Raw genomic sequence first — 15445 nt, 5'->3', positions numbered from 1 at the left:
AGCACACACATCAATGTAAAAATTTGTTTTAGTAGCTCAAAACTATCATAAAATAATGCATTGGGCCTGTAAACATTGTGTGTAATAACGCTTTATGAGGGAGATTTAAATGCATAAGTACGTGCTATGCTTTAAGTATGGGATTTTACAGAGGCTTTTAATTTGAAATAGGACCGGGCCAGTTGAACACAGGAAGTGATGTTGTGTTCTCTGCTAGTGCACGGTTTGAATAGGTGGGCGCTGATCTCGTGGTGGGGGGCTTTAAGTCGTGTTATTGAGTTATTAGCAGAGAGAGACTGTTACAGCGGCTGAACTGAGGCGCTGCACTGACACGCGGCAGCGTGGACGCCGCAGTAGTGACTCCGTGTGATTTAACTCTGAACTCGAGAGGTTTGAGTGAAGGTCGGTGAGGTGAGGTGAGGTGACGTCTGCTCGGGTTAGTCTGAGGATCTCAGGATCTCGGCAGAGGATGAGCCCCCTGCCGGGAGCGCAGCTGGTCCGGACTCCGCTGCAGCTGTACCGCTACCTGCTGCGCTGCTGTAAACTCCTGCCCTCAGCGGCCGTGCAGAAACACTACAGACACGCAGTGAGGCAGGTAAAGCCGGGCTCAGCACTAAACCTCCACACGTGTCCTCGGCTTATCCGTTTAAAACCAGCAAAGGCCGCCTGGCCTGGTAGCATAAATTACATTATAGTGCTACATAAAGAGATGCACAGGTCCAGTGAAGGGGAAGAAGGGACATTTCACATTATTTCAATTCCAGATAAAACAGTGTTCAGGACCCTGTAAACGAGGTAAACATATCTTTTATAAACAAAATTGCATTTAATACTAGATTTATGTACATATGGCAGTTACACACAAAAAGCTTTTATCTTGTGTTTTCATGACACTTAGGAATGTCGTGTACTTAGGAATGTCCAGGATAGGGCTGCCCACCGCACATCTTTAGTGTGTGTGTTCACTAGTGTGCATGCATGTGGGTGTTTCACTGCACAGATGGGTTAAATGCAGAGGTCTAATTTCACAGTTGGCAAAATGATTCTAAATTCTAATTACACTGTTTAAATCCTTATATGCATTTGTGTTTAATCAAGTTGCAAGGTAGTTACAGTGTTGTGTACTAAACAAAACATGTTTATTGTAAAATTACCCATAAACTTTTATTATAAATATATATAAGTGTGCTGGATTTTGACACAATTCGGCTTTTCAGTATAAAGGAAGGTACCACTAAGTAATTGTAATGCATATGCAGAGAGAGAGAGATAGTGTACAGGTCTCTGTGCCAACAACCCTCAGTGAGATTAGAGTAGCAGTTTAGAGCCAGGCCCATTTGCCTTGTGATAACAGACTGTCTTGTTCTGTGCAGAGTTTTAACAGCCATGCAGATGAGGACGACCCGGAAAGAATCCGTATGATTATCCAAAGGTCTATTTCTGATGCTGACTGGATATTAGATAAGGTAGACATCACTATGATTCATGCATATGTAAAGAGTGCAAGAGTTTTACAGGCCAAGGCACTGACTAATTAATCCTTGTCCACTTCTTCTTGCAGTATACCAAAAAGAAATGACTTCCAGGTCAGGACAAAAAGGATAGACCAGCTCTGGCAGATAGTGGATCTAAAGCTGGATAAAGGACAGCTCTGAAGATCATGCGGAGATTTTAATGGCTGCTGTTGGCCAGTCATTTAACGTATTAACATTAGCTCAAAAAAATCACACTGGCCAAAGGTCATAGAAATGATGTTGTCGCACATGACTGACACAGACAGTCACTCACACACTCACACCTAGGGGCAATTTAGCATGTCCAATTAGCCTGACTGCATGTCTTTGGACTGTGGGAGGAAACCGGAGAACCCGGAGGAAACCCACGCAGACACGGGGAGAACATGCAAACTCCACACAGAGAGGACCCCGGACGCCCGGCCGGGGAATCGAACCCAGGCCCTCCTCGCTGTGAGGCGACAGCGCTACCCACCACGCCACCGTGCCGCCTGTCATTATTATATTTAAAATGAAATTTTCCAAAGTGTCCTGAAATATTTTTTTTCAGTTAGCTTCTATTAAAATCGAAAATTGGGATTCCGAGTGGCGCAACCGTCTAAGCGTTGGCCCTATCATCAGGAGGTCACGAGTTCGACCCCTGGTGATGCTACAGCCATCCGTAGCCGGGAGTCCAAGAGAGCACAATTGGCCTCGCTCTCTTTGGGTGGGGAGGATGGCCCCCCTTCTCCCCCATCACTGAACATGATTCTAGTCTGTTAGCTGACGTAACAGATCTGGCGGTTGGCGCTTTCCCCAGAGCGCATTCAGCTGTCTAGTGGTGCTTCACAGGTCTCGAAGGAAGCCTGTGCTGGCCTTCAACCTGGAAGTGTCGTGTGATTGGGAGAGTCCTAACTAGCGGGTGGAATTGAAGACAACTAAACTGGGGAGAAAATTGGGTTTTTTTTAAAAAAAAAATCGAAACGTTTTTTCCCTGTTCCTGTAAAGTCACCTTTTTTGGAGATCAGAGGAGCTGTTGTAGCAGTGACAATATATTGCTTACTGACCGATCACAATTTCATCCACAATTTATTTAGACTATGTTGTCTTTAAACACTTTGTAAACTTTAATCTTTCAAGCACTGATAAAAGCTTAAGCTAAAATGTTTGTCTCACATTATTTTGATGGCCCCCTGTAAACTGAATCTCTGCAAAGCCTCTACAGTGGGCCACTGAAAAATAAAGTGTCAGCAAAACGTTTACTTAAGCATTTTTTCCTCAGCAATAATTGCACTTTCTAGCCATTCTAATTTAAAAATACCTGGCAGTAATGTTCAGTCTCCTCTCTGTTGATAATTTTACACATCTGGTTTCAGTGACACAAGGAGCAGTCAGAGTGTGTCAAATATCTTAAATAATTATTTTATTGGCAAAAAACTTTGAATTCTTTGTAGAACTAGGCCATAACTGTGTATTTGAACCTTTAAAAAGTGATTCTTTAAAGATAGTGATTATATATAGGACCATGAACACGCAGAGAACCATTTGAATGCCTAAAGGGTTCTTTTGCGTGATTAAAAACCTGTTGTGTATGGTTCTTTAAATCTTTTAAAAATTGTTCTATATAGCACCAAAATAGCTTTAGCTGTTGTTACAGTCATACCATCTGGAATTGTTTCTGCTAAGAGTGTAGGACAAAAGGAAAAAAAACTGCATAATCGGGAGCTTGGTTGATGCATATTTTAACGAATTATGCTTTGCAGCAAGATAAATGTTTCCACTAGGAAGATACATTTATTGCCCTCAGAACCATCTACCCACAGGTTTATAGACCAGTCAGTTCTTGATTGTTGCTGGAAACAGTATGACTTAAAATATACAACTAAGTTTCATCCAGTAAGCCCTAAGCAAGAATTACAGTGATCACGTGGTATGAGTAAAAAATGTGTTTGTGTAATGTTATGTGTGTTATGTTACACTGTTTATGTCCATCACCACAAAGTTTCACTTTACAGTCATTATTATTTAGTTTATAAGTTTTTTGATTGTGAGAAGGCCTTGAGATCCAGATGAGAGCTTGGCTCTGAGGCGCTGCCTCTACAGATATCATATAGGCCGACCCCTGTTCTGTTAGAGTGCCTGTTTCTCCTCTTGTGTGAGAGGAAATGAGGTCGTGACCCTCCCACCTATTTAATGGCTCCTTGAGTTGGATACATTGGAACTTAACTATAACCCATGCCTGCACTAAGGCCATAGCAGCCTTTAAAAGTTTCTAGTGATAACGAAAACATGGCGTAGTTATTTCTCACTCACTGCTCCTTCATTGTAGCACAAGCTAAAAAATTCTATTAAAAGTTGATTCTAAAGCTTCACTCTGAACCACATTTGCATTTGTAACTAGAAAAGGTGATATTTTATTTGCAATTATAGCCAACAATAAAATAACCTAGATATTTTGAATAGCTGCCATTGCTTTTTTACTTATTTTTTTTAAAATATGTTCATTTTCTGCCTAAGTAGATTTCAGTATTACATGCATGCCTGTTGTCAGTGCTCCACTGATGGTTTTCTCCACATCTGTTTCTCCACATCTGTTTAGCACAACATGAAACAGGTTACAGACTCTATGTATGAAGAAAGCCTGAAGAAGAATTCCAACCAGACTGGAAGTTTGCAAAGCACAGAGGTGTACACAAGTATTTTGGAAGCAAAACAGCAGAAACCTGCAAATAAATAATAATTGATTTGATCAAATAATAATTTGATCAACATTAATTATTTAATTATTTAATTTCATTGTTTCTGCATAATTCAGTTGTTGAGATGTAAACAAAATAATTCAATGTGGTCTGATGTTCAGATGTACAGTGGTGGTGATAAGAACCAGGGGTTGTGACAGCTACAACGCACACTTTATATATATATATATATATATATATAAAACATGTATCGCTGCTGTCGGACAAAAACCTCATATCTCCATTTTTGTTGTTTTCTAGTTTTGACGTAATTTGAAAATACCTGTTGGACTTTTCATTGCGTGTAAATTTCATGATGAATGGCCCAAAAAGACTTTGGGGGGGGGGTTCAATTGACTTATGCTAAAAGTAAAGTAGGTTTTTTCTTCTGGGAAATGACTTTTTTGGAGATACAAGGTTTTGTCCCGACAGCAGCTCTCTCTCTCTCTCTCTCTCTCTCTCTCTCTCTCTCTCTCTCTCTCTCTATATATATATATATATATATATATATATATATATATATATATATATATATATATATATATGATATATATATATATAGGCTGAGTCAAAAATCACAGGACAGTTTTATTTTCTTTTTTAATGCTGTCACAAGCCTCCACGATGCGGTGCTGAAGGTGGTGTTTTTTATGGACACAATTTGTTTGAGGTGACCCCAGAGATAAAAGTCAATGAAAAAATAAAATAAAACAGTGTCCTGTGACTTTTGACTCCCCCTGTATATATAGGTTGTTCCCTTTGCTAACTGTTAAAAATGTTTTTATTACTTGTTGATAGGTTATCATGTAAAGTTGAACATCATGCATAGCACTTTTAGTTTATGACCCAAGCTTATGTTTACAAATGAAAAACAAATAAACAAATTGTTTTTTAGCTGTACTTTACAACTCTTACAACTTAGAACTGTCCATTGCAAAGCACATTTTAAAAAAAACAATCATAAAAATATTACATTTGTTTTACTTAGCTTTGTTTTTCCAGACAATGTTATTTTTCCATGCCTTCCAGACATGAATATAATTAATGTCTGAAAGAAATCTAAATTGAATGTCAGATGATTCCATTCAACCGTCGTTAGTCAGTTATAAGATCTTTGACTGAACAATTTTCAATGAATTCCAGTAAATCAAAAATGAGTGAGTACATTTTTTTTTCTGAGAACTTACTGCACTTTCTAGCCATTCTGATTAAAATGTCTGACAGTAATGTTCATTCCCCACTTTACTGATCATTTTATGCCTCCGATTTGAGTGTGATGAGCAGCAGTCAGAGTTTGTCAAAGAGCTTAAATAATTATTGTTTTATCAGCAAAACACACTTTAAGTTCTTCATAGAACAAGGCCATAACTCAGTATTTGAACCTTTACAAAATGTTTCTTTAAAGATTGTGATTATATACAGAACCGTGATGTCACGCATCTGGCAAACTCTCTGACTGACATGGACTTCATTTCCCAGACTCCTCTGGGAGATCATGTGACAGCGCAACTTCCCTCTGGTTCAGAATTCGAGATGGACTCCATTGCCCATAATACAACGGGAAATCACATGAATTCTGACGCTCTCGGGCACACCTATCAGAGATCACAGCCTCCCGAATCCTAAGTGATTTCAATTGTGGTTCATTGTCATTTTGACGAGAACAGCTTAGTATATAAGCCTGGGCTTTAGTTAGCTTCAGTACAAGGTATTGCATCCTAGTGAACTTACTGAGCGTTTATTCTGATTGCATTTTCTCTATTTTTGACCATTGCCTGGTTTCCCTGACTTTCCTCTTTGCTTGACCCTTTTGTACCTTTGCCCTTGTTATCTGATCTGTGTTTTTGAGCCTTTTGGCCTGCTTTTTCGACCACGACCTTTGCCTAGCCCTTTTGTTATTGTTCGCCTGGTGTTACGATCACAGTTGTGATCCTTACATGTTTTTTGGTTTTGACCCACGTCTGTTCTTTGACCACATTTTTGCCTTGTGATAATAAACCCAATCTTTTTCATTATGTCTGCAAGCGTCTGGATTCTGCTGACTTGTTTCACATGAACACCCAGAGAACCATTTGAATGCCTAAATGGTTCTTCTCTGTGATAGAAGACCTGTTGTGTATGGTTCTTTAAATAATTTAAAAATGCTTCTATATAGCACCAAAAAACTTCAGCTGTTGTTATGATAATACCAGTCAGAGCTTTGCTGAGAGTGTAGGGCAAAAGGAAAGAAAACTGCAAAGTCATGATCATGTTTCCAGCAGTACCAAGTATGTACAAGTCAAAAGCCATTGCTCCTGGTTCTAAAGATGATACATTTGTTGCCCGCAGAACCACTGCATCTACCCACAGGCCTATAGACCAATCAGATCTCACCTGTTGGTCAAAACAATTTTTCACTCTAAATATGCGACTAAATTTCATCCAATAAGCTCTTAGTAAGAATTTCAGTGATCACGTGATACGATTAAAAGATTTGCTTGTGTAATGTGGTTATAAAAGATTTATGCAAGTTATGTGTGTTGTGTTGCACCGTTTATGTCCATCACCACAAAGTTTCACAATCGTTATTACATAACTTTTATAAATAAAATTTCTAGAAGGCTTCGGGATCCCGATGAGCACCTGGCTCTGATGATATGCCTCTAGGGATGTTTCCTGTTACAGTGCCTGTTTCTTTGCTTGTGCCTGTTTAACTCCATTCTGACTGCCCCAACGTGTCAGATATTTCCACATCGGTTTCATCTTTGAAAAATTATAAGGACACTTTTGGAGGGAAAGAGTGCTGCCAACAGAGAATGGAATCCTACTCAGTCACCGTCACCTTTCATTTAACTGTCACTCGAAAGTAGCCTGTAATTGCAAATACACTGCAGTGCCATTGACATGCAGACACGCCTGCCCAATCTGTCCTATGCTTGATATCTTGTAGTCTAGGCTGTAGAAATGTACTGCTCTGTAAGGTGTTTAGTGTTGTGTTATATGTCATTATATTCAGCATTGTGTGTGTCTGTACTGAGACTGTATTTAGTAACATTCTCTTCTGCCTGTTCTTATTTATCCCTACATTGTCATGTCTGTCACACCTGTCATAGGCTAAGCTTAATCGTAGCATCAGTCCAGCTATAAAGCTGCATCAGCCCATTGTCTTACGTATGTCTGGTGTCTGGTACCTGCATGCAAACAAATCACTTCTCTAGACATCAGGCTGGTTCACCGGTTTGGATTCTTCAAGCCGCACGTTCATAAACAAATTGAAATTTTCTAGAATGAAAATGACACTCTGAAAGGATTTGTTACATTTCAGTGAGGCTGATGTGATTTATTATTGCAATGCAATGGATTTCAATTTTAATGGAAGACAAATGGCTTTGAAGGGTAATTAAATGAACATTGATTCAATTCTGAAATTCAAATGGACTGTCCTGGATAAATTCTGGATATTGCTCTGGACATTGTTTAAAACAATGGAGACACCAAGCGTGTGACCGCACTTCATCTTAACTAGCGAACTCTTGGATTTAGTCAGAGAAATGTCACGTCATGTTACACAAGGCAGTTGTTATGTTGGTTATATAAGATGTTATGTAAGCTGTGTTTCATCAGATGCCAGTTATCTCCATCATCACAAACGTTCACTTACTGTATTGGCATGCTGTTGTTATTGTTGATATTGAAAATGAAATAGATAGTAAAGACGACAAAGCATCAAACGTAGAGACAAGGTAGAAGTACCTGTCTATCCTTTCATTATAAGGTCAAAGAACATGAGTTCTAAGGGACAGATAACCTAAGTGGGAAATTTGAAAATCACAGTAACGATATTAGCATATCATTCTCTCATGCTGATAAATGCTTATCCATTTACTTTTACATCTTTCATACTATTGCCAGTTCACACTAATGCACAATGCTGAAGATTGCATATCAGGCAGCCCTTAGTGCCCTGGACAGTTGCTGAGCTTGGCTGTGTTGGATCATGAGTGGCCAGAGTAGCAGCATCGTGTTTCACTACACTTCTGCATATACAGTAATGTTCAAAACATTTGGAGTCACCATATTAATAATTGCTGTTTTTCAGTAATGGCTTACAGTGATATGTAAAACTTTTAAGAAATGGTTCTATACAGCACCAAAAAGTTCCCACTCTTGTTACAGGTCACATTATACAGCCGATTTTTGCTAAGAGTGTAGGGCAAAATAAAACACACGAAAGATACAAAGATAAAATGGGGACTTTAAAGGAGAAGGAAAAACTTCTTTCCTTTTTTCCCCAAGTACTTTCGGTCATTTCTGTTGGGCCATTCATCATGAAATTTACACACAATGTAAAGGGCAACAGGCATTTTCAAATCATGTAACTGTTAAAAATGTTTTTTTACATGTAAAGTTGAACATCATGCATAGCACTTTTAGTTTATGACCCAAGCTTATGTTTACAAATGAAAAACAAATAAACAAAGTCTTTTAGCTGTACTTTACAACACTTACAACTTAGAACTGTCCATTGCAAAGCACATTTAAAAAAAAACAATAATAAAAATATTACATTTGTTTTACTTGAATATACTTTGAATATAATTAATGTCTGAAAGAAATATAAATTGAATGTCAGATGATTCCATTCAACCGTCGTTACAGGCATTTTCAAATCCTGTCAAAAACTAAAAAAATGACAAAAATGGAGATCTGAGGTTTTGTTTCAACAGCAGCGATTTACTGGTGTTTTACTTTTTAAATGAGTGTTCCACACAAAGCCACTGCATTTACCTTGAAACCTGTCGCCAAATCAGATGTTGAGTCTATTGATCAAATCAATTTTGGCTCTAAACATTGTGAGTAAACTTCATCCAGTGAACTCTTAGTAAGAAGTTGTTCTATTGTTCATTTTCTCTTACCGTCTATCTGTATTTACCATAGATGCTATCAAGCTGTTACTTTCTAGAGGAAAATGGATCTCAGTGACATAAGCAACAATAATAATAATGATGATAATAAAAGCAACAATAATAATAATGCGTTGATGTTTTGATGAATGCCATAAATCTATCTTCAAACTGACAAAGCAAAAAAAATAAAGAAAACTACCAACAATGTTTTTGGAGTCATTTGGCTGTATGTTCACAAAACTATGCATAACTTATGTTCACAAAAGACGAGTATGAATCATTTGTTAAGCTGTCAGTGATGTGTTTGTTTATGTAAGAGGCTGTTGGTCTTGCACTCAGAGGTTCATCTATGTTGAATACCATACAGGCCTTCATCTTCCTCCCTGTTATAAAATCTGTTTGCTTTAGTTTGTTATGTTTTTTTGTGTGTTTATTTTTTCACAATTTCTTTTTTTTTAATCTGTCATCATATGTGTTTTTAATGGGTGTGCTACCTAGACGGCATATTCTGCAGGTGGAACTTCAAACTGACAAAGGCAAAAATAAAACAAAACAAAACCAAGTAAAACAAACAACAAACCAAAAAAAAAAAAAAATAAAAATCTACAAAACGTTTGTGCAGATATACAGTGGCCCCAATCATTATTTGGGCATTTTAACTATTAGTAAACTTTAATGAAGTTCTTTAGTTTACTTCATGAAAGGTTTAACAAAGTAATATTTGTGTTAGAGAAAAAACACTTTTAGCACAACATGAAACAGGTTACAGACTCTATGTATGAAGAAAGCCTGAAGAAGAATTCCAACCAGACTGGAAGTTCTGCAAAGCACAGAGGTGTACACAAGTATTTTGGAAGCAAAACAGCAGAAACCTGCAAATAAATAATAATTGATTTGATCAAATAATAATTTGATCAACATTAATTATTTAATTATTTAATTTCATTGTTTCTGCATAATTCAGTTGTTGAGATGTAAACAAAATAATTCAATGTGGTCTGATGTTCAGATGTACAGTGGTGGTGATAAGAACCAGGGGTTGTGACATCTACAACGCACACTTTATATATATATATATAAAACATGTATCGCTGCTGTCGGACAAAAACCTCATATCTCCATTTTTGTTGTTTTCTAGTTTTGACGTAATTTGAAAATACCTGTTGGACTTTTCATTGCGTGTAAATTTCATGATGAATGGCCCAAAAAGACTTTGGGGGGGGGGTTCAATTGACTTATGCTAAAAGTAAAGTAGGTTTTTTCTTCTGGGAAATGACTTTTTTGGAGATACAAGGTTTTGTCCCGACAGCAGCTCTCTCTCTCTCTCTCTCTCTCTCTCTCTCTCTATATATATATATATATATATATATATATATATATATATATATATATATATATATATATATATATATATATATATGATATATATATATATAGGCTGAGTCAAAAATCACAGGACAGTTTTATTTTCTTTTTTAATGCTGTCACAAGCCTCCACGATGCGGTGCTGAAGGTGGTGTTTTTTATGGACACAATTTGTTTGAGGTGACCCCAGAGATAAAAGTCAATGAAAAAATAAAATAAAACAGTGTCCTGTGACTTTTGACTCCCCCTGTATATATAGGTTGTTCCCTTTGCTAACTGTTAAAAATGTTTTTATTACTTGTTGATAGGTTATCATGTAAAGTTGAACATCATGCATAGCACTTTTAGTTTATGACCCAAGCTTATGTTTACAAATGAAAAACAAATAAACAAATTGTTTTTTAGCTGTACTTTACAACTCTTACAACTTAGAACTGTCCATTGCAAAGCACATTTTAAAAAAAACAATCATAAAAATATTACATTTGTTTTACTTAGCTTTGTTTTTCCAGACAATGTTATTTTTCCATGCCTTCCAGACATGAATATAATTAATGTCTGAAAGAAATCTAAATTGAATGTCAGATGATTCCATTCAACCGTCGTTAGTCAGTTATAAGATCTTTGACTGAACAATTTTCAATGAATTCCAGTAAATCAAAAATGAGTGAGTACATTTTTTTTTCTGAGAACTTACTGCACTTTCTAGCCATTCTGATTAAAATGTCTGACAGTAATGTTCATTCCCCACTTTACTGATCATTTTATGCCTCCGATTTGAGTGTGATGAGCAGCAGTCAGAGTTTGTCAAAGAGCTTAAATAATTATTGTTTTATCAGCAAAACACACTTTAAGTTCTTCATAGAACAAGGCCATAACTCAGTATTTGAACCTTTACAAAATGTTTCTTTAAAGATTGTGATTATATACAGAACCGTGATGTCACGCATCTGGCAAACTCTCTGACTGACATGGACTTCATTTCCCAGACTCCTCTGGGAGATCATGTGACAGCGCAACTTCCCTCTGGTTCAGAATTCGAGATGGACTCCATTGCCCATAATACAACGGGAAATCACATGAATTCTGACGCTCTCGGGCACACCTATCAGAGATCACAGCCTCCCGAATCCTAAGTGATTTCAATTGTGGTTCATTGTCATTTTGACGAGAACAGCTTAGTATATAAGCCTGGGCTTTAGTTAGCTTCAGTACAAGGTATTGCATCCTAGTGAACTTACTGAGCGTTTATTCTGATTGCATTTTCTCTATTTTTGACCATTGCCTGGTTTCCCTGACTTTCCTCTTTGCTTGACCCTTTTGTACCTTTGCCCTTGTTATCTGATCTGTGTTTTTGAGCCTTTTGGCCTGCTTTTTCGACCACGACCTTTGCCTAGCCCTTTTGTTATTGTTCGCCTGGTGTTACGATCACAGTTGTGATCCTTACATGTTTTTTGGTTTTGACCCACGTCTGTTCTTTGACCACATTTTTGCCTTGTGATAATAAACCCAATCTTTTTCATTATGTCTGCAAGCGTCTGGATTCTGCTGACTTGTTTCACATGAACACCCAGAGAACCATTTGAATGCCTAAATGGTTCTTCTCTGTGATAGAAGACCTGTTGTGTATGGTTCTTTAAATAATTTAAAAATGCTTCTATATAGCACCAAAAAACTTCAGCTGTTGTTATGATAATACCAGTCAGAGCTTTGCTGAGAGTGTAGGGCAAAAGGAAAGAAAACTGCAAAGTCATGATCATGTTTCCAGCAGTACCAAGTATGTACAAGTCAAAAGCCATTGCTCCTGGTTCTAAAGATGATACATTTGTTGCCCGCAGAACCACTGCATCTACCCACAGGCCTATAGACCAATCAGATCTCACCTGTTGGTCAAAACAATTTTTCACTCTAAATATGCGACTAAATTTCATCCAATAAGCTCTTAGTAAGAATTTCAGTGATCACGTGATACGATTAAAAGATTTGCTTGTGTAATGTGGTTATAAAAGATTTATGCAAGTTATGTGTGTTGTGTTGCACCGTTTATGTCCATCACCACAAAGTTTCACAATCGTTATTACATAACTTTTATAAATAAAATTTCTAGAAGGCTTCGGGATCCCGATGAGCACCTGGCTCTGATGATATGCCTCTAGGGATGTTTCCTGTTACAGTGCCTGTTTCTTTGCTTGTGCCTGTTTAACTCCATTCTGACTGCCCCAACGTGTCAGATATTTCCACATCGGTTTCATCTTTGAAAAATTATAAGGACACTTTTGGAGGGAAAGAGTGCTGCCAACAGAGAATGGAATCCTACTCAGTCACCGTCACCTTTCATTTAACTGTCACTCGAAAGTAGCCTGTAATTGCAAATACACTGCAGTGCCATTGACATGCAGACACGCCTGCCCAATCTGTCCTATGCTTGATATCTTGTAGTCTAGGCTGTAGAAATGTACTGCTCTGTAAGGTGTTTAGTGTTGTGTTATATGTCATTATATTCAGCATTGTGTGTGTCTGTACTGAGACTGTATTTAGTAACATTCTCTTCTGCCTGTTCTTATTTATCCCTACATTGTCATGTCTGTCACACCTGTCATAGGCTAAGCTTAATCGTAGCATCAGTCCAGCTATAAAGCTGCATCAGCCCATTGTCTTACGTATGTCTGGTGTCTGGTACCTGCATGCAAACAAATCACTTCTCTAGACATCAGGCTGGTTCACCGGTTTGGATTCTTCAAGCCGCACGTTCATAAACAAATTGAAATTTTCTAGAATGAAAATGACACTCTGAAAGGATTTGTTACATTTCAGTGAGGCTGATGTGATTTATTATTGCAATGCAATGGATTTCAATTTTAATGGAAGACAAATGGCTTTGAAGGGTAATTAAATGAACATTGATTCAATTCTGAAATTCAAATGGACTGTCCTGGATAAATTCTGGATATTGCTCTGGACATTGTTTAAAACAATGGAGACACCAAGCGTGTGACCGCACTTCATCTTAACTAGCGAACTCTTGGATTTAGTCAGAGAAATGTCACGTCATGTTACACAAGGCAGTTGTTATGTTGGTTATATAAGATGTTATGTAAGCTGTGTTTCATCAGATGCCAGTTATCTCCATCATCACAAACGTTCACTTACTGTATTGGCATGCTGTTGTTATTGTTGATATTGAAAATGAAATAGATAGTAAAGACGACAAAGCATCAAACGTAGAGACAAGGTAGAAGTACCTGTCTATCCTTTCATTATAAGGTCAAAGAACATGAGTTCTAAGGGACAGATAACCTAAGTGGGAAATTTGAAAATCACAGTAACGATATTAGCATATCATTCTCTCATGCTGATAAATGCTTATCCATTTACTTTTACATCTTTCATACTATTGCCAGTTCACACTAATGCACAATACTGAAGATTGCATATCAGGCAGCCCTTAGTGCCCTGGACAGTTGCTGAGCTTGGCTGTGTTGGATCATGAGTGGCCAGAGTAGCAGCATCGTGTTTCACTACACTTCTGCATATACAGTAATGTTCAAAACATTTGGAGTCACCATATTAATAATTGCTGTTTTTCAGTAATGGCTTACAGTGATATGTAAAACTTTTAAGAAATGGTTCTATACAGCACCAAAAAGTTCCCACTCTTGTTACAGGTCACATTATACAGCCGATTTTTGCTAAGAGTGTAGGGCAAAATAAAACACACGAAAGATACAAAGATAAAATGGGGACTTTAAAGGAGAAGAAAAACTTCTTTCCTTTTTTCCCCAAGTACTTTCGGTCATTTCTGTTGGGCCATTCATCATGAAATTTACACACAATGTAAAGGGCAACAGGCATTTTCAAATCATGTAACTGTTAAAAATGTTTTTTTACATGTAAAGTTGAACATCATGCATAGCACTTTTAGTTTATGACCCAAGCTTATGTTTACAAATGAAAAACAAATAAACAAAGTCTTTTAGCTGTACTTTACAACACTTACAACTTAGAACTGTCCATTGCAAAGCACATTTAAAAAAAAACAATAATAAAAATATTACATTTGTTTTACTTGAATATACTTTGAATATAATTAATGTCTGAAAGAAATATAAATTGAATGTCAGATGATTCCATTCAACCGTCGTTACAGGCATTTTCAAATCCTGTCAAAAACTAAAAAAATGACAAAAATGGAGATCTGAGGTTTTGTTTCAACAGCAGCGATTTACTGGTGTTTTACTTTTTAAATGAGTGTTCCACACAAAGCCACTGCATTTACCTTGAAACCTGTCGCCAAATCAGATGTTGAGTCTATTGATCAAATCAATTTTGGCTCTAAACATTGTGAGTAAACTTCATCCAGTGAACTCTTAGTAAGAAGTTGTTCTATTGTTCATTTTCTCTTACCGTCTATCTGTATTTACCATAGATGCTATCAAGCTGTTACTTTCTAGAGGAAAATGGATCTCAGTGACATAAGCAACAATAATAATAATGATGATAATAAAAGCAACAATAATAATAATGCGTTGATGTTTTGATGAATGCCATAAATCTATCTTCAAACTGACAAAGCAAAAAAAATAAAGAAAACTACCAACAATGTTTTTGGAGTCATTTGGCTGTATGTTCACAAAACTATGCATAACTTATGTTCACAAAAGACGAGTATGAATCATTTGTTAAGCTGTCAGTGATGTGTTTGTTTATGTAAGAGGCTGTTGGTCTTGCACTCAGAGGTTCATCTATGTTGAATACCATACAGGCCTTCATCTTCCTCCCTGTTATAAAATCTGTTTGCTTTAGTTTGTTATGTTTTTTTGTGTGTTTATTTTTTCACAATTTCTTTTTTTTTAATCTGTCATCATATGTGTTTTTAATGGGTGTGCTACCTAGACGGCATATTCTGCAGGTGGAACTTCAAACTGACAAAGGCAAAAATAAAACAAAACAAAACCAAGTAAAA

General features: G+C 37.0%; 1 protein-coding gene across 1 annotated transcript; it reads left to right on the top strand.

Moving 5' to 3' along the window:
• The first annotated feature begins 204 nt into the window (after positions 1–204).
• Positions 205–1890, top strand: lyrm9 (LYR motif containing 9). Its single transcript, XM_017707176.2, has 3 exons — positions 205–595; positions 1374–1466; positions 1562–1890. Exons 1-3 carry the CDS (start codon positions 470–472, stop codon positions 1577–1579), a joined length of 237 nt encoding a protein of 78 aa, XP_017562665.1. The 5' UTR covers positions 205–469; the 3' UTR covers positions 1580–1890.
• Positions 1891–15445: the final 13555 nt, after the last annotated feature.

Source organism: Pygocentrus nattereri, chromosome 17, assembly GCF_015220715.1.
Source record: "Pygocentrus nattereri isolate fPygNat1 chromosome 17, fPygNat1.pri, whole genome shotgun sequence".
In the NCBI taxonomy this organism is placed as follows: Eukaryota; Metazoa; Chordata; class Actinopteri; order Characiformes; family Serrasalmidae; genus Pygocentrus; species Pygocentrus nattereri.
This window is presented reverse-complemented; position numbering and strand designations above follow the sequence as displayed.